We start from the raw sequence: 19284 nt of genomic DNA on the forward strand, positions 1-19284 counted from the left end.
AGCTGAGGAGTGCCGAGGAGCCCCACCCGCAGGCTGCCTTGCAGTCTAGCCTCTCGGCCCCCTCTCCTGTTCCACAGTTGTGCTATTTCGTAATTGTGCTTTAACACTATTGAGCTGTTTTACAGTTGCGTTATATCGCAGCTGAGCTGTTTGCTCTGAATAAAGCTTTCTCCTTTATCACATCCTAAATTGTGGATTCTCCTTGGCGGTGAATTGGCGCCAACAACCACCGGTGGTCAGCCGAGTGGACTAAAGTACTACTCCAGTCTTTAATACATTTGAATGATCAACTAGTAGGGCCTGTTGCCTAATATGCCAGACTGGGGAACCCTGCAGACACATACAATGCTGTAAAGGTATGGAAATTGTTGGAAACAGCCATTTCCCCCACTCTTACAATGGAATAACATGCTATGATGTTGAGAACACCAAGTCCCATTACACCTGGGAGAGCCATTATCTACTAGAATTTGCAATGGGAAGCCCCAGTGGAATGGATAGGTTACTTGGCCCCCTAGGTGAGGGGGAACTACTCAAGCCCCACTAGGATGCTGCTGTCCTCCTGCAAACCGAACCTGTTGAAATGCACTAGGAATGGAACACACATCATTGAAAGAAGGGAGAAGGTGAAGATACTGGTCAGGCATATTCTGACCCTGGTCCATCTCCTTACGCCTGACAGTGCTGCCTCCTTGGCAACGGGAATGGTATTGCACAACCAGGTGAAGTTCCTAAAGCTGCCAACCTCCCTGTCTTCCAGGCCAGGTGAGCACTTTCTGTTTTCATTTGGCTGCTGCCTTTGTCCCTTCCACTGGCCTGAAGGACATTACGGCACACGTAGAAGCCCTTACTAAATTCACCCAGAAAGTCTTAAATGATAGCCGAAAAATCTTGACTGAACACCGAAATGTCTTTAATGAGGAAAGCTGTCCTCCAAAATAAGATAGCCTTGGACATTATTACTGCCTTGCAAGGAGACACCAGTATCAGTGCCATTATCCAAACAGAATGTTGTGTGTTCATACATGTTGAGTCTGCTAACGTATCATCTTTAATAAGTCACATGAGGACACATGTGAATGCCCTGAGTGATCTGACCCCCCAACTTAATAAATCAGTGGGTCAGATCATGGGACTTTTGAGGAAAAAAAAATTGTTTTGGGAATCATTATCTTAATTTGTGTTTTCTCTTGAATATGCCTATATTGTTGCTGTGGTATCTGCCACCAATGCAGCCAGATAGCCACCCCGAACAATGCACCTCCATGCTAGTGAAACCCCTGGCCGACTGTTCAGGGCACGTTGTGAAAGGTGGGGTCATGTAAGATTGTAAAAGGAGTCATGAGGGGTGGAGTGTTGGAGGAGGTCATAGAGAAGATGTGACCTCAGGTTGACCTGCAAACTGGCTCTGGACAATCAAAGGCTCCTCACCCACACCTGTTCTTGAAATGTACATTCCACTTCCCTTCCCTAGAATATGCCCCAAGGGCACAGCCTTGAGATAATAAGGTTTTGTGAACACCTGGACTGTATACGTGACATCTCAGTTAAGGCTTTTATATAAACTTTTAAGATTCTGGCAGGCAGATGTAATGGGGAAAATAGGGTAGAAATGCTTGCCCCTTTCTTGAATTTGGGAAGCAGTGTTTTGAATCTGCGTTTTCAAGCTGTGTTTTGGAGGCAAGTATGACTGAGTTCAAGTCCCAGCTCTGGCACTTAGTAGCTGTGTAACTTGGTCAGGACACTTTCCTTTTCTGTTTCCTCATCTGTAGATTAGGGGTAAAAACAACACACACCTGTCCAGATGGCTGAAAGGGTTAAGTGAGATGATACGGCACCTTCACAGGTCCTGATATGATAGATTCTTAGTTTTGGCACCCGTTTTGAAAACTCTATGCCCCATTCAGGAAGCCCTACTGGCAGAGGTCTGGGACCTCTGGGATGGCACGAGCATGAGGTTGACTAGCCTCTGTCAGTTGTGCTTACTGCTTCTGCTCTTTGAGCTCCCTGGATCAATAAACCACTGACTTAATGTCACGTGTTGCCTCAGAGTGCACCTTAACACTGTTCTCAGTTTGGATCTGGTTTAGTAAGAGGCCAGATAAAATAGAGAAATATTTCAGAATAGAGACACACCAGTAGGGACATTCCCTAAACTGCCTTCTTCACCACGGAGTTCCAAGGAGCGTTATTTAAAGCTTAGAATGCCCTGGGGACACTAGGTTGGCTCAACAGACACCTCCTTGTGGCTTTGCCCCACCTAGGCAGCAGTGCATTGGGTTGGCCACTAGAACTTTCTGTTCCTTTCCTGATGGGGATTTAGCATCATTGGTTCTACGGGTTTAAGCCATTTGATCCCTGGCATGGGGCAAGCCTCACTCACCTGGCTAGCAGGGGCTGACTTGCAGCGGATTTTCAGGAAAAAAGAGGTAGGTGGCTGGAAGCCTAATCCTTTGCTCCCACCTTTAGTTTCAGCTGTGCTTCCATCTGGCAAATCCTGGGGCAGAATACACACACACACACACACACGGTTGCAGCCCGGGGTGAACAGCTGTCCTACCTGAACCCCAGCTGTCTTTCTTTTTCAGATACAGAATCTCCTGCTGGCTCTCGGGGGTGGGGGCTACTTGTTGCTCTTTCTCTGGGGCTCCAAGGGAGCATGGCTCTGCTGTCTCAGGTGGGGCTCCTGCTCCCTGGAACATCCCCCTCCAGCCGGCAGCAGAGGCACTGTGGTTTTAAATTGCTCCTTTGCTTTTTCCAGCATCTTCTCTCTGGAGACCCCAGGCTAAGACTGACCAGGGAGCAGACATCGGTGCAAAGGAATCCTACCTTCTTCACCTGAATACCTGGCTCATGGGAGTTTATCAAGTGCCTTCCTGCCTTCTGTGGGGGCGGGGTGTCACGTCCTCACTCCCAGGGCTGGTTCTCCGCCTTTTGGGGAGACGCCCCCATTACCTCCCTTCAAAATAGGCTACAAAGTAACTTTCGCAGGATCCCCAGCCCCCACCAGCCCCGGCCCCCACCCCTCCCCGCCGCACCCTTCCCCCCAGCAGCCTGGCGGAGGAGGGGTGAGGGAGGCGAGCTCGCTCTGCGCGCTCAGGGTCTCGCTTTTCTTCCGGGAGGCGGGGAGAGACGAGTCCCCGTCCGAGTCCCCCGCATCCTGCCAGCCTCCCGGTCGGTCCTCGCCTCTCCGCGGCCGCGCGCTGCTTCCTCTCCGAGGCGCTAGCCACGGCCGCCAGCATTTGGAATTCTGCCCCAAAAAGGGGGCCTGGAGGAGGAGGAAAGGAGGGACGGAGGCCGGCGGCGAGCAACGGAATCCGGAGTCCAAAGCAGCGCGGGGGAGAGGACCGGAGCGGCGGCGGCGGCGGCGGCCCTGAAGGCTCCGCCGCTGCGCCGCCGCCCGCAGTGCATCAGCGTGGCCGCCCTGACATCCCCAGGATGGTTAACACGGGGCATTATGCACTGGTTAACAGGCTCGGAGCTGCTCAGCGACTTGTTTTAAGCATTTTCTCCCTCGCTCTCGCTTTTAATCTTGTCTCTAGTGGCGTGTGTAGGGGGGAGGACTTTATTTCCATTGGCTAAGCTCTCCCTTCCCACCCACATCTCTTCCACATCACCTTGGTGTCTCCCTAAATAAAACCAGCCCTCCTTATCGCCTGGAAAAAATCAGGAGCTAGAGTTTGAATGGGTTTTATATAAACACTCACCCCTGTCAGCTTGCGGCTGGGCTCTCAGGATAAACCCACTGCGTCTGGCCTGACGCTTGCCTTGGGTTCTCTCTCTTGAACGTCAAGGTTTAAGCAGCGCTGGAGGACTGGAAACTCTTCTCTGAAATTCGATCAACCTGAAGCCAGTTGCGGAACTGCACAGGTCCCCATGGACCTCAAGGAGAGCCCCAGCGAGGGCAGCCTGCAGCCCTCTAGCCTCCAGATCTTTGCCAACACCTCCACCCTCCACGGCATCCGCCACATCTTCGTGTATGGGCCACTGACCATCCGGCGTGTACTTTGGGCTGCGGCCTTCGTGGGCTCCCTGGGCCTGCTGCTGGTGGAAAGCTCCGAGAGGGTGTCCTACTACTTCTCCTACCAGCATGTCACCAAGGTAGACGAGGTGGTGGCCCAAAGTCTGGTCTTCCCAGCCGTGACCCTTTGCAATCTCAATGGCTTCCGGTTCTCCAGGCTCACCACCAATGACCTGTACCATGCCGGGGAGCTGCTGGCCCTGCTTGATGTCAACCTGCAGATCCCAGACCCGCACCTGGCTGACCCCACGGTGCTGGAGGCCCTGCAGCAGAAAGCCAACTTCAAACACTACAAACCCAAGCAGTTCAGCATGCTGGAGTTCCTGCATCGCGTGGGCCACGACCTGAAGGATATGATGCTCTACTGCAAATTCAAAGGGCAAGAGTGTGGCCACCAAGACTTCACCACAGTGAGTACTTGGTTTTCAGCTTACTCTTATGCTTGGTCCTCTTGAGAAGTGCCACGCTGGTGGTCTCCTGCTTGGTTCAGGGTCTTCCTGTGCTCTGGAGCAGGAGAGTAGTCGAAGGCCAAGAGGGTAGTCGGCCAGAGTTGTTGGAACTGGTTGGCGAAGTCTGCCTCCTGGGATGCTGGAGGCATTTGTTCAGTCCAGACGTGGGGGGGAAGGGGCGCACACCGTGAGGTTCACTTCGCCAGATGTGCTGAGTTGGCCTCCTCCCAACCAGAGGAAGGAGGCCTGATTTGTCTGTTACCCATGGCTTTCGGTGTCTGAGCTGTATGATTGGAACAGCTTGTCATTGACGAGGTGGCATTTTTTTCTCTCTCTCTCTGCTCAGAAGTGCCATCAGGCATTGCATCCTGTGGGTTGGGCTGGAGCTAAAACCGCCAGAGAAGGGGGTGTGGGGCCCCAGGCAGCCTGGATGGTTCCAGTGGCTTTGGGAGCTTGCTGGAGCAGGTGATGCTGCAAAGGTGTGGAAGTCTCTTTGCTCCCTTTTCTTGTGTGGATTCTGAGCTCTGTGTGGGGAGAGGAGAGGCCGTGGACCCCAGGTTTCCGTTGGTCTGGTGGCAGGTTGGAAGCAAAGAGATGGTCAGGGTGCTTGGGCCAAAGAGGAGGGTCTAGGTGGAGGGTCTAGACGGTCAGAGATGCCTGTGAGGGTGAAGTGTTCCAGGCCGGCTTGTCTGGAAGCTTCAGCTTGAAACCGAAGGGCTTGGTTTGCTGTATGTACAATCACTTAACAACGTGGATGTGAGAGGAGTGGCGTGGGGAGGGGATGAGCAGTTGTGGGATTGGAAAGCCTGGAGGAGTGTGGAGCTCATTAAAGAAGAAAGCAGAGGGGATGTGGTTCTCATTCACGATGGGGCTTCCTGGAAGGGTAGAGCTGTTGCTGCTAGGGTTCTCTGTTTTGCCCAATTAGTGGGCTGCTAGGCATAACTTGGCATAACAGGTCAGACTGCAGGTATAGACGACTCCTTGCTACCAGAAAAGTCTGGGGCATCAGGGGCTGTGAGATCCTCGAGAAGCCCAGTGTGACTGCTTCTCCCGTGCTTTCCTAGGGAGAATTGAAAGCTTGTGAGTTTCAGAACCTTCAGCCAAATTGCAATTTTAAGTTTGGAATGGCAGGTGCAGCAGTTACAAAGGGACTTGTCTCTGTCATCAGCACTTGCCTGGGGGCCATCTGCCTAATTAAGACATACCTACCTTTCCTATGGTGCACCCATTTCCCATCTGCTCTCAGATCCACTGCCTACCGGCTTCTTACTCTGAGTTTTTTTTTTTTTAAATGCCCACAACCAGTCTCTGCTTACAGCCTCTGTGCTTGCTATTGGCTCTCTCTGATTCTGGAAAAGCCCAGAGTGCTGGGGACGGGGGCATCACCTCTTCCACCCTTTAGTGTTTCCTGGGGGACTTGTTTTGTATTATCTGCTTTAAATATTGTGGGGGAAAAGCACAGAAAAATCAATAGTAGTGTATGCTAGAGAGGAAGTGAGTCTGAACTGGGGGAAGGGACCAGCAGTACTGAAAGTCCTTCTAAATAGAGCAAACAAGATCCTATATGTCACGCACAAATGATGTCTTAGGTGGCTTGGGGAGAGATGGGAAAAATGCCTCATTCTTGGAGGCTGAAACCGTCCCTGTATTCCACCCCATGCTTTCTAGTGCTGTGGCAGTGCTCAGCTTCACCACTGCACCATGCAGCTGGAAAGGCACTCAGCTGTTCCTGTTTGCCTGAACACACATGAAACACACAGATAGCAGAGAGAGGGTGGCAAGGAGAGAAACTGCAGTCAGTAGCAGAGCCTGGACAGAGTTCTCAAGCATTCTCATAACCGCATGTCCAACGAATGGCTTCTTTTCAATCGATGACCAAGTTCCAATTCAAAGTAAAGGTTCTTTGGCTTTGGGCCGCTGTTTTGCACTTGGCCCATCATTTGAGTTGGTGGGGTCTCAAGAGGCGAAGGATTGGGCCTTAAAGCCTTACCTGAGCCTTTGACCTCTTCAGGATGTGTCTCAAATAGTGAAGTTGCTTTTGGATAAGGTTTATTACTCAGTAAGTGGTATGTCATTATCTGCCATCCTCACCAAGTTCACGACTGATCTGATTGAGTGTCCCTCCTTGGACTGACCCTCAGTGTATGAGCTCTCTCTCCTAGGACTGAATAGTGGGTGAATCTCAGGGCTGGATCTTCAAGCTGTTCAGGGAGGATCAACAGGGCATCTATTCCATGAAACCTGGAGAAGACCCCAGATGGGAGGGTTGTCTTTTTTACCCAATGATCATCCTGAGCAGCCATGCTGAGCCTCTGCAAGAGGGAACATGATGTCAAGTTTGTTCCAAGACCTTGCAGTGAGGAGTAATCCTTCCCACTCTCCGCTTTCTCCCTGTTCCCTTTGGCCTGAGGGATAGGTGTACTTATTCTTGGGCCCCCACACCAGAAGAGAACAGAGAGCTTTGCAGGTGGTTGTTGGAGGAGTGGGTTCACTGGCCTCTCTGCCTTTTATTTTCTTTGCTGCACATCCCTCTCCATCTGATTTATTTACTAGGCCCTACCTGCGGGTGTCCTATGTTAGGTGGATTCTGTCTCTTAAGTGCCATGGCTGACTTATCAGAGAAGTTAAGTATGGTGGAGGGGATGTCACAGGTAGATTACCTTTTCTGTTTTTCTGTTTCAGTAAAGCATACCTAGTGCCACCTCTAGGGCTAATGCTTTCACATAAGCTTCCTTAATCCAAGCTCTTAGCTTGTGTGCAATGAAGTGCATAATACCCTTTAATTAGTCAATGAGCATGATTCTAGCAGAGTGAAAGGCTGCTTGTGGAGGTTAAAAGACCCCAGGAAGCCAGGTGTGGAATTCCAATTGCCACACAAACAGGTGTGCCCTATGCTCATGCAGGTACACTCTTAGCTCTCATCTGGGACAATCTGACTTCAGATAGGCACGTGCTTTTCCTTCCTGGGAAAGTAGAAGATGACTTTGATTTCTTAGTGTCTCTTCAGGGGAGATTCCTCTACTGACCTAGAAGGGAAGGAAAGGAAGTGGGAATGAGAATGTAGGACTTGGCGGCGGCGGGGGGGGTCCCCTGGCCATGATCCAAGGTTACGATTAGGAGTAAGAAGACATAGGTTTGAATCCCATCTCCATCATTTTCTAGCTTTTTCCCTAGGTTGTAATTTGTACCCTCTCTAGGCCTCGATTTGCTTATGTAACATATGGCAGTAATACATGATTTTTTAACTCACAGTGTTGTTGGGAGAATGAACCATGTGAAACGATATATGTGAGAGTCCTTTTGTACATTGTGACAGCTATGCAGATGTAAGGTGGGTTATTATCATTATTAGTAGTTTATTGTCCAACCTACCTGCCCTGTTTGTAGCCCACCATAGGAGTCAGTTGGTGAGTAATGCTAATAAGGACAAACTAGGGAGGGAGAGGTGGCTGCTACTTCTTTTGTGGAGCCCCATGGCAAAGCCTAGTCTTACTGAGATGGGATTTCTTAGAGTGGAGGTCACGGTGGGGTTTAGTAGCTAACTATTGATGACAGATAGCAAACTCACTATTGTGGCTAGCATGTGACTGTTTGATGTTGCTTCTCTGCTCATCACATTGGGGTTCATCTGCTTTCACATTGAGAAATGCAAATGACCCTTCAGTTTGCTTATTTAACCTGATTTCCATAGTTCTGTGTATTTCTACTTTAAAATTGAGATTTCTTAGGGAAAACATTTATTTAACTTACTGGAGGAAAGATCTCTCCACTGAGAACTTGTTAGAGGCATGTCTGTGGATTTATTTATCTATATCTCAGAGTGTAGTAGAGATGTGGAGGTGAGGGTTTAGGAGGCATATTTATTTGGAATTCTTGCACATAGCTGGTGGATTCATAACTCACCTCTAATTATTTATTACACGAGAAGCAGGTTTTGGGGAGAGATCCGAGTCGTAGTTACAACTGTGCCCCCTATTCACTGTGTAATCTTGGACTTGTTTCTTAATCTCACTTTTCCCACCTCTGAAAAAGGAATGATAATATCTGCCACTGAGAGTTGTGGTACTGATCCAGTCAGGTGAGGTGAGGTGTGCCAAGTTCTAGTAATGTGGCAGATGCCAAGTACAGGGCAGGCCCCCTGCTTTGCTTAGTATCCCACAGGAGTATTGAGTGAGCCTGTACTTGACTCTGGCTCTCCTGACTCTAACCCAGTGCTCTTCCCACTCTTCCATACTGTGACTTATCAGCAGCTTTAGAGCACAGGCAGCTTCTGTGTTTGTGGATTTGTACTTCTCACTATGTGTTAAACTTTCACTTCTCCCAGTATTTTTGTTCATATCAGTCCTCTCCTTACCCCACCCTCTTGGCTTCCATGTTCCAGCTCATGCTCCTAAACTCACCCCAGGAAACTCATCCTGCCCAACTCCTGACAGCAGCTGGGTAACCTGTGTACCAGGCATACAGCATGTTAATACATGCGCATCCAGAACTTTTTAGATCAAATAGAGCTCATACTCTGTAGCAGTGATGAAGACAGACCAGATCCCTGCCATCAGAGAGTGCACAGCCCATTTTCCATCTCCTCCACATAGAGGGCTAGTTGAGAGCCGGAGTCTTGTCTCATCAAACACATTCTCTGCATACATCATGCCAAATACAAGGATGTAAATACCCAGTAAAGGTTTGTTAATTAGTTACTTGCTGTTTCCTGAACTGACCCAGAGTTCTTGGCTGATGGACCTTTCTTATTTTATTTTTTACCTTTTGTACCTCTCTCTCCATGTCTATTTAAATCCTACTCATCCTTTAAATCCGGCTCTAATGTCTCTGTAGCTTTCTTCAGGAAACCATTGCCAATCCCTCTCCCTATGACCATAATCTGAATTAATCTCTTCCTCCTCTGTCTTCTGAACAGCATTTTGGCTTACTGCTTTGTTACAGCAGTCATTATGCTTTTCCTTGTATCAGAATCATGAAGTGTTTAGGCTAAAAGGGACTTTTGAGATAATTTAATTTAATAGTTGAATTCTTTAACCACTGATAATTTTTATACATTGCCTATTTCTCTCTGTCCTCCATGTATAGCATGATATCATTACTAACTTTATATTCTCAGAATTTAGAACTGCTTAATACATGATAAGCTCTCAAAATGTGTTTTTAGAGTGTATTAAGTGGGCTTGAAGTTTTCTGAGTGTAAGTTGATTCTGTAGCTGATATAAAGTGAAATAGCTGTTTTTCAACCTCTCTTTGCAGTGTAAGTACCCGGAAATCCATCTGCATTAGGATGACTTGTCCCATTATTGTTATAATTTTAATAATATACTTTCTGCTAATAGAAACAATCCATGCTCATTGGAGAAAACTTGCGAAGTGTGGGAAAGAATAGAGAAGGAAGAAAAATTGTCCATAATAGCATCTCGGATATAATTACATGTATTATTTTGGCATGTGTAAAGTAGCTCCATTTGGTCACATAAAGCGTGCATGTGTGTTTAGCCCCATGTCTGGGATCACACCTTCGCATGTGAGGTCAGGCACACGGTACACACCCAGTCAGTGTCGGTTTGCCCTCCTGTTCTCGGTCTCCTGGCTAATGTCCACGGTGTTAGAGATTTCCTCCAAGTTCCGTTTAGAATAAAAATAAAATCCGAAGATATGTCTCAATGGGTCTGATTACTACCTTTTTTTTTGGTGGGAAATGTTTTATCTTATCTGCCCGAAGCACCCAGGGATCATTTGTGAGATTCCCCTTTTAGTTCAGCCTCCATGGGTATTAGGATCACAACTGAACTCCACTGACTCTCCTTTAATGGTACTTTACTGACCGTTCAGCTCTGCATTTACCTGAAGCCATCTTGGTCCCACTGTTTCTGGGATATTTGCTAGGATGAACCAGAGATGTGTTCGTTGACATCACATTGGACCCTCTGATGAGGCCTGACGTGCTTCTGGATGAGGACCAGTTCTGGTTCTCTTTGCATGATCGTCTACACTGTGCACCTCAGCACCTGGGTATAGACTCTGACTCACTCTCACGTGTAAAGTCTCTAGCTTTATGTCAAAATGGTCTAAATGATACCTAATGCAAATTAGATGATAGCCCATATTCTTTAAGATGCTTGGAAGTTTTGTGAGCATTTACCATGTCCTTGGAGAGGCAACCTCTGCCAAGTTGGGTGAGTAGTTTTTCATGGTTTCAGCCTCTGGTTGGGATGTTCCGGTTTATAGAACTTTAGGTGGTAGCTGTCGGGAAGTAAATCTTTCAGGGGTGCATTGAATTCTCTCTGCTGTGTTGAAAGGAATAGGACGATGACTGGGAACTGATGATTATAATGACCCATACCATCTACTTGCAAAGAAAAGCTGAAGCTACTGTATTGGCCACTGAATTAATGCCCAGTTGCTCATGGGGAGAGTCTATGTGTCTGTGCCTCTGTCCTTGGGAGTTCTTAGACCTCCAGCACTGCTAAAGAAGGAAGGCCACCTGGGGGCTTATTGAATTGGGAACTAGTCCCTTTCCCTTTCTCCCTCTCTACAGTGGTTCCCTTTTCCTCTCTATGGAAAGACCTTCCCTTAATGAACAGATGAGTTCTAGAAAATGTTCTGTAAAGTGAATCTTAGTTTGCTACTGATCTGCATAATAATAAGAGCTAACCTGGGATCCCATTAATAAAGTCCCCCCCAAACTGAAGTGATAGCATTTAGCACTAATTTTGCTGTAAGAGAGTTGCTCCGTAGAGAAGTTCATATTTCAAAGTCCCAAGTATCCAATTCTCTCCATCAGAACAAAAAGATACCGCCTGGCTGAAGAGATATCTGGAAATGTGCTGTATACTTTCTCTTTTTTTTTGTCCGAGTGTTTATCATTGATGGAACTGGGTTGCAATATCAAACTTGACCAGCTGGGCCATTTGACCCATGATCTATTATTACAATCTGAAATGAATGGCCTACATCATCCCTGCAAATTTGAAATACCATATATCACATTCCTCCCATGCAGTGGACCTAAAACCAGTTTACACAGACTAGGCTAAGTGGTTCCTCAGTAGTGGATGCCTTCAATATCAGAAATATACATTCATTATTTAATAAATCTGAAACGTATGATAGTGATAGAAGCCTGTTTATCTAGTTGGGCTTTATTTGGGAACAACATCCTGAAAAGTATCATCCTTTGGATGCAAAAGTATCTTTGCAGCTCCCATTTCTCATGACTCAGGTACGTTCTCTGTTGATTACCTCAGTGGCTATGGAATTTTATATTCAGAAGAAACAAAGCATGACACTCAGAAGGAACATATTTGCCTGGGCTAATGACTTCTGTTGACTGAATTGCACAATCTTGGGCAAAGTCATTAGCCTCCTTGGGACTCAGTTACCTCATCTGTAAGATAAAGGTGTTGAACTAGGTGATTCTCAAGGACTTGCCAACCTGTTGAACTCTAATGCAGTAGAACATAATCAAAATTTATATTTTGATCCCACTTTTGTTTGCTGAAACTACAACTTTAACTTATATTTGGGGGGAGGGAGTTGATGTTATTTTGTAACCAGGTATATTTTTCCATTTGCTTGTCTTTTTGTGTTAGCAGAAACACCCTGATACAGTGAGTATCAGTGGCTATAGTGGGATAAGGGAGGTACAGAATCCTATTGTCAGAACCCTGTCCATGGACCATTATGGCTTCATCTCATTGGTCTGATTGAATGTGTCTATCACACTAGTCTTGTAGTTGTGAGCGAGGTTCATGTATGAATTAGCAAGGGCACCTGTGGAAGGTGTTGTTAGTGCACCACCCACATCCTTTTACTGCTGCTGTGGGTACAGCTCCTTACCTCTCCTATCTGCACTGAGAACAGGAGCATGTCTTTACTTGACTGGCACTGTTTCTCTTGAGATACAAAGGAAGTTATACACCTCCCCACTGCCTGACGGAAGCCAGTGACCAGTGACTTACTGACTAAATACTAAATACCAGTCATCTTGCCTCAAGACCTAACAAACTGTGCTGCAATTTATACCCCAGAGCTTCACAAGGAATCAGGCTGAGCTGGACTTCTTCTAAAGCCCCAACTTTGCATACCTTTTCTCTTGCTCAGTCCTGCCGTGCTTCATTCCCTTCTAGGCTTTTCCTGATGTCATTCCTTCAATAAATCACCTGGACAAGAAACCATATCAGGCTATGCTAGAGAACTCAACCCTATGTAGCAATTAGTTTTAGCTTCTCCATCTATTTGGTAAAATGGAGAATCTCCTAGGCATATGGACCTATGTCTGGCTTAGAAAGAAGAAAATACTAGTTTCAAAAGTCTTTTAAACCTTGGACTTTCTAGATCTGTGATCACTACTGGGAGCTGTAACTATTTCCAAGGGAGATTTTTTATAATTCAAATGAGCATTTCTCTGATTAGGATTCACTACTCTGGACATGGCTGGTTTGTTCCTCTTTAGAGCTTTTTGCCCGAGGAAAGCCCTTTTCAGAGTTGTCCATATCCTAAGAGCTGACCTAACCCTACTGTTCCAGCTCACACTTTCATCAATGCCTGCATTCTCATCATTTCCCAGTTCTGCTTTCTTTGGAAACTTCTCTTTCCTATCCCCCACCCCCACCAGCTTTCAACTGCAAATTCTTCCTGGATGTACATCAGTCTGGCTTCAAGCCACAAGGAGGACGAGGCTGCTTTTGATGTTGGCAGTGGCTTGGGACCATCTATAAAGCAAGAGGCATTGAGAGATGTATGGTGGACGAAAGGTGATGCTCCTCATATGTCACAGAAACCATGAGTGATGAGGAGAGTAGGCTAGAACTGAGACTGTTCAGCTTGAAGAGGGAAGGGGGCAAAATGATCACTGTCTTCAAACGCTTAAAAGGCAATCATAGGGAAGAGGAATGAGCTTTCTCTGTGTGTGGCCAGAGGGCAGAGCTAGCACCAAAACGGGTAGGCAGAAGTTCAGAGATACCGGCTGTTGGAAGGAGCCGTCCTAGGATTTTAGAGTACCTGTGCCCTGTCATCAGCTCAAGCTGAGGCCATGCAATTGCTTATTGGCAGTGCTGCAGTGGTAGATCAATGTCAGGTAAAGAGTTGGATTGAATGACCTCTAAAGTTACTTCCAACTCTGAACATCTTTGATTTATTTCTTTCCTGAACAGATATTTGTGGTCAGAGGTGAAGGCCATTGGCAGATGGCACTGGAAAGAATTGATAACAGATGTAGCCAGCACATCCACCCTACAGAACCCCCCTCCCATTTCCCAATACTGCGTAGCCTTGAGGCTAAGTGTTTTAGAAGCTGGGAATATGAATAATGCTGGGGGAGAACACTTGGAGACAAAAGAGCCGATATTAAATTCATCCAGAGAGAGTATAGGAAGCGTGTGGGTGGTGGTAGCCAGGGATTTGATTGGCTCTTCAGTGACCTGGCCTCCCAAAGTGAGTATGCAAGACTCCTTGAAACGCAGTTCCCAGAGGAATTCGTCATAATCTCAGGGTGCTAGCTCTAACCCTAGAGAGCAAATCTCAAGTGTGGTTGGGCCTGGCCTGATTCCTCGTGGAGGCTGGGGATACTGAGAGGCACACAGATGAGAGATAAGTCTGGGGTTGGTGGGGCTGGAGATAGACCCAGCTATAGACCTGGGAAGGAAGCTCATCGGGGGGAAGAATGCTCTCCCAGGAGCACCAGGGGGTTATGACAAGTGTTAGAAGAATGAAAGGGCTCTGGCACCTGAGGCAGTAACATAATGAGGTATTTTAGCCTCATGATACAATCACGGAAGTTAGTGACAGACACATGTAGGCTCCAGGCTTGCATGCCTGGGATATTGTGATATAATAAGAGATCTATATTTGGTCTTCATTCCAGGTTCCAGGCAAAAGATCTTTTAAAACCTTTGGAATTTCCTGAGGGATTGGGGTGAGAGGAGCATCTTTTGTTATTCATAATAAGCCATTTTCTGCCCTACCAGAGTTTTTGCTAGGGAGTTGAATCTTGATTGGCCCCTAGAGAGCTTCAGGACTGGTTGCCTAAGGAACCAACCATGTGATTAGAGGGCTAGAACTTGTAGCCCCAGGCCCAGACCTCCAGGGAGGAGAGAAGGGCTGAAGATTGAGCTAACCACCAGTGGTCAATGATTTAATGAGTTATGCCTATGTAATGGAACTTCCATAAAAATCTCTAAATGAAGAATGCAGAGAGCTTCTGGGCTGGTGAACATCTGGAAGTGCTGGAATGGTGTTACACCTGGAGAAGGCATGGAGGCTCTATGCCTCTTTCTCCATACCTTGCCCTGTATATCTATTCCACCTGACTGTTCTTGAGTTACATCCTTTATCCCAAACCAGCAATAGTAAGTAAACTGTTTCTGACTTCTGTGAGTCATTCTAGTAAATTATCGAACCTGAGGAGGGGGTCATGGGAATCCCTAATTTATAGCGAGTCGGTTAGGAGAACAGGTGGCCTGGACTTGTACTTGGCATCTGAAGTGGGGGCAGTTCTGTGGAACTGAGCCCTTAATCTGGAGTCAGCACTAACGCCAGAATTGCCTGGTATGAGGGGAAAATCTACACATTAGGTGTCAGAAGTAAGTGTTGTAGGAGTGAACAACAGATCTGAGTAATAACCTTGTGCAATTTACTTAACCTCCTCAGGTCTCAGCTTCCTCATCTGTTAAATAATCATACTGGTGCTTGCCTCACAGGATTGTTTGTAGCAGCTGAATGAAGTAATATAAGTGAAACTTTTAGCATTGGGCCAGATGTAGAGTGTCGGCTATTTTGTTGCTGTTATTTTTATTATTACTAAGACGAGCTAGTGATAAAATATAGTGACAGGGCATCCAAAAGCAAAAGGATTTTTTTTGGAAATCCATATTGACATCAGCAAATCTTGAATATGGGCAATGAGGCATTACCGTTGGGCATAAGCTACTGTGGACACCCGGGCTGTGTCAAAAAATAGAATTTCTTTCATTTGACCAACAGACTGTAGTTTATAAAACCTGCTAATAATTGTTAACATTTTCTGAGCACATATTCTGTTCCAGGCACTGTTCTAAATTAAGTACATGGAATAATTCAGTCTTCATAACAGCCCTATGAAATGTATAATATTTATAGCTTTGTTTTTTGTACGGAGAAATGGTGTCTCAGAAAAGTTAAACGTTAGGCCTAAAGTCACCTAGCTAAAAATTAGTGGAAAGTGGGATTTGAACCAGGTGCTCCGGTTTCAGATCCTCAATGCTTTCTTTATATGATTAGATCCTCACAATAGCTCTGAAAGTGGAAAACGTAAGAATGTGTCTGTTTCACAGTTGAACATAGGTAAGGCTGAGAGAAGCTCAGCACCTGGCACAAGGTCACTCAGTCAGAAAGTGGCACTGTTTAGAGTTTATGCCTTACAAATTCTCCTCAGGGAGGTTCTTGGGAAGACATAGAGCTTATTTGCACAGGGCTGAGTGAGTGAAGTCATGCCTTTCATCGGCAAGTCTTTAGATCAAAAAAATTGAAGTTTAGGTCAAAGATCCCTCAATTTTTCTGTATCCTCTACTGGGAACCGGGAGCCTGGCAGCTACCAGAGCTGGACCAGAGCAGGAGAGTGGGGTGCAGGGGAAGCCTCTCTTGAAGCCATAGTGCTCAGTTGTCCCCACAGCCCTCTAGCGCTGACTTGCATCCCTTGCCTTTGTGCAGGTAAACTGAGGAAGGAGGCAAAGACATCTTAGATGAAGGGTTTTGTGCTGCAAGAGAATATTCCAACTCTCTGGAACAAGACTCTTTAACTACATTTCCTGTCTTAGAAGAGAAGTAACACAGATGTAGGCCCACCCCAGACGGTTTCCTCTGATGAACATGCAGGTGGTTTCTGGGCTGATGTCATGTATCTTGGGTGCAGCTGGTTTCACTGGTTGCACAGCCAGAGCACTGTGCATCAACTTTGTGAATTCGACTTTCCCTTTTAAGGGGGAGGTGAGCTTTGGATCATACCTATCACAAGCATCACATCTCCAGGAGCTGGACGTAGGCCCGTGGTTCTCCTGACCTCCCAGCTCTGCAGATCTGCATTCAATCCTTTGCTCTCTCTCTCTTGCTCAGTCTCTTGGCTCAGCAATACACAAGTGGAAGGGCCATGTAATTCCACAGGCTGGAGAAGTCTCTTTTTGTCAGGGTAGCACTTGATATCTCTCCAAGTTGCCAACTGTGGGGACGGGGAGGGCTTATAAGAAGAGAGCAGCAGTTTTCAGATGTGCATGTGATTATACTCTGTTCACTCTTTCTGCCTCCACTTCCCCATTTTAAATCTGACTCTCGGTGGCAGGAATGATAACTTTAGGAGAAACAGATGTGTTTAAGGAATCCGAATCAATGACTTGAATTTGAATCTTCAGTCTGGGTTTCCTCTGACTGACAAATTTGCAGGTGGCAGTATATCACGGTGGTTAAATGCTGGGCTCTAGAGTGAGACTATGTCTATTTAAATGCTAAAATCTTATACTAGTTGTATGAGCTTAGGCAAGTTATTTAATTTGATTTTGGGAGAATTAAATAATTTGTGAACCATGTAGCACAGTAGACCTCAACCTTCATGTATTTCTTCTCATTCTTCTGCTTCTTGCCATCTCCACCGACATACAAACGTTTGGACTTCTAATCCAATACCTATATTTTTCTGTTTAATCCTTTCTATTCTTTGAACTGCGGCTTTCTCATGGAATCCTCTGGACTGTGTTCTCTCGTGTTTTCTCCTCCTGTATTGTACGTGGAGATCGAGGGGCCTCTCTCTGGACAGGAGCTAATGGGAAGGGGTTCTAGCATGTCCACCATGATGATGTAGAGAATTTCAGGTCCCACTTTCTCCTTGGTGGCCCCAAAAGATAGATGTCCATCCCTCTCTTCGTGGAGTGTGGGAAGGCAGCCAACGAGAGGGAAATGTTTCTATGAACTGGAAGTAACGGTGTCTTCTAAAGTTTGGGCCAAGGCTGCCTCCGCCTCCCCGGAATGATTTCTTAGCAGAGCACCTTCTGTCCCCTGGGCCTGTTAGCTATTTCAGGGACATTTTAAGTGGCTATTAACAAATGTTGAATTATGGCTGCAAACCTCTGGGAGCTCGAGTGACATTCACATGAATCACAAGTGAGCTCTGTGCAGTCAAGGCTGTCACAGTGGGCTGGGATTAAACAAACAGGGGCCATTGTTCTTCCCAAAGCAGTGAGGCGGGAATGCTGCTCCTTGGAGCCTATGATCTCAGGCTCTATGCCCCTAGAAACAGGACACTGTTCCAGGACACATAGTTCATTGCTGCAGGGTACACAGATGCTCTATAGTTTGAAGAGAGGCATATTTCAGCTTAATATCTGGAGGAATTTACCAACAGTCAGCCTGTACAGGGAGATGCCAGTCAAGATCAGGGGCTATGAGTGCTTCCTATGTTTTGGCCATTGTCTAGGCTCTAGAGAAATGGAAATGAATAAGGCCCAGTCCAGGAATTCAAGGAGCTCACAGTCTAGCGGAAAGGCTGAACTGTAAACAAATTATACTAAACAACTGAAGTTTGCACAAGGTCCAGAGGCAACAAAGGGTAGGCTCCAACAGTCTTCCAAAAGGAGATGATGTTTATATTCTTTTCTTTTGAAACAATTTCAAGCATTTAAATGTTGCAAGACTAATGCAAATAATTCCTGTGTATCCTTTATCCAGTGGTCCGTCCCAGTGATGTCCTCTCTGGCCATAGGACCCCATCCGGGATCACTCAGTTGCCATATCTCCCTAGTCTCCTTTACTCTGGAATTGCTTCTTCGTTTCTCCCTGACTTTCATGACCTTGACATTTTTTATAATTCAAGACAGTCATTTTGCAGAATGATTTTCAGTTTGGGTTTGTCTGATGTTCCCTCTTGATCAGACCCGGATAATGAATTTTTGGCTGAATTTTACAGAACTGATACAGGATCCTTTTCATTGCATCTGGTCTGGAGACACACGATATCTGTTTGTCTCAATACTTAGAGTGCTATCTTTTATCTCTTGATTAACATGATGTTTTCCAGGGAGATACTTTGAGACTATGTAAAATCTCATTTTTCAACCCTTTTTTACCCTCTAGTTTTATCATCCATTGATTTTTCTTGCCTGAATTATTATAATGATGCTTGCCAAATAGCGATTTTTCTTACTCCATCATTCCATCTACATTTATTAGTTGGCCTTTTAAAATAGAGAAGAGCTTTCTCTTCTCCTTTTTTAATCCATATATATATATATATCCATATATATATATATATATATATATATATATATATATATATATATATGGATATATATATATATATCAGTGTAAGCCCAAATTTATTCAATGGATTATAATCTGTTAATATATATCATTCTTTATTTAGAAACTCAAAATTTCTCCTATTTGGGAACCCTTTCAAGCTGACTTCTGGATCCTTTTAACATTTCCCTTGAAACTTTTGAATACTTTTAAAATTTCTGGCCCGGTTAGATGTTCCAGGTTCATCTTTTTCTTTTCCTTCCTCTGCCCTGTAATGAGTCATTTTTCCAGTGAACTATGATTCCTTTTCATTGGAAATGCTGTTTAGAAGATCTGGGTTCTAGGTGTGCTCATTGATATTAGGGGGTCACTGCTCCCGGGCCTACCTGCTGAGTAGAGCTCGGATGTTTACATACACAGTTACATCTACATGGAAGCCAAGAGTTTCCACTGACGCTTCTAATTCCAGGCGAATACCACAGGATTCGTTTGAGATTTTTCTCATTCCTTATTGGTCCTTCTTTTCTCTAGCAGTGGGAAACCTGCCTC

General features: G+C 45.9%; 1 protein-coding gene across 1 annotated transcript; it reads left to right on the forward strand.

Annotated features, from left to right (window-relative positions):
• The first annotated feature begins 3567 nt into the window (after positions 1 to 3567).
• Positions 3568 to 6604, forward strand: LOC120621161 (acid-sensing ion channel 2-like). The gene is made up of 2 exons (XM_039886519.1): positions 3568 to 4431; positions 6482 to 6604. The coding sequence occupies exons 1-2, from the start codon at positions 3877 to 3879 to the stop codon at positions 6602 to 6604; spliced, it is 678 nt and encodes a 225-aa protein (XP_039742453.1). The 5' UTR covers positions 3568 to 3876.
• The last annotated feature ends 12680 nt before the right edge of the window (positions 6605 to 19284 follow it).

Source organism: Pteropus medius, unplaced genomic scaffold (genome assembly GCF_902729225.1).
Source record: "Pteropus medius unplaced genomic scaffold, Ma_sr-lr_union100, whole genome shotgun sequence".
Lineage (NCBI taxonomy): Eukaryota > Metazoa > Chordata > Mammalia > Chiroptera > Pteropodidae > Pteropus > Pteropus medius.

What these genes read in the sequence shown, in the direction of transcription:
- LOC120621161 (XM_039886519.1), top strand. Translation starts at nt 3,877, where the DNA reads ATGGACCTCAAGGAGAGCCCCAGCGAGGGCAGCCTGCAGCCCTCTAGC. An exon ending in GCCACCAAGACTTCACCACA is followed by an intron (nt 4,432 to 6,481) that starts GTGAGTACTTGG and finishes TGACCTCTTCAG; the next exon opens with GATGTGTCTCAAATAGTGAA.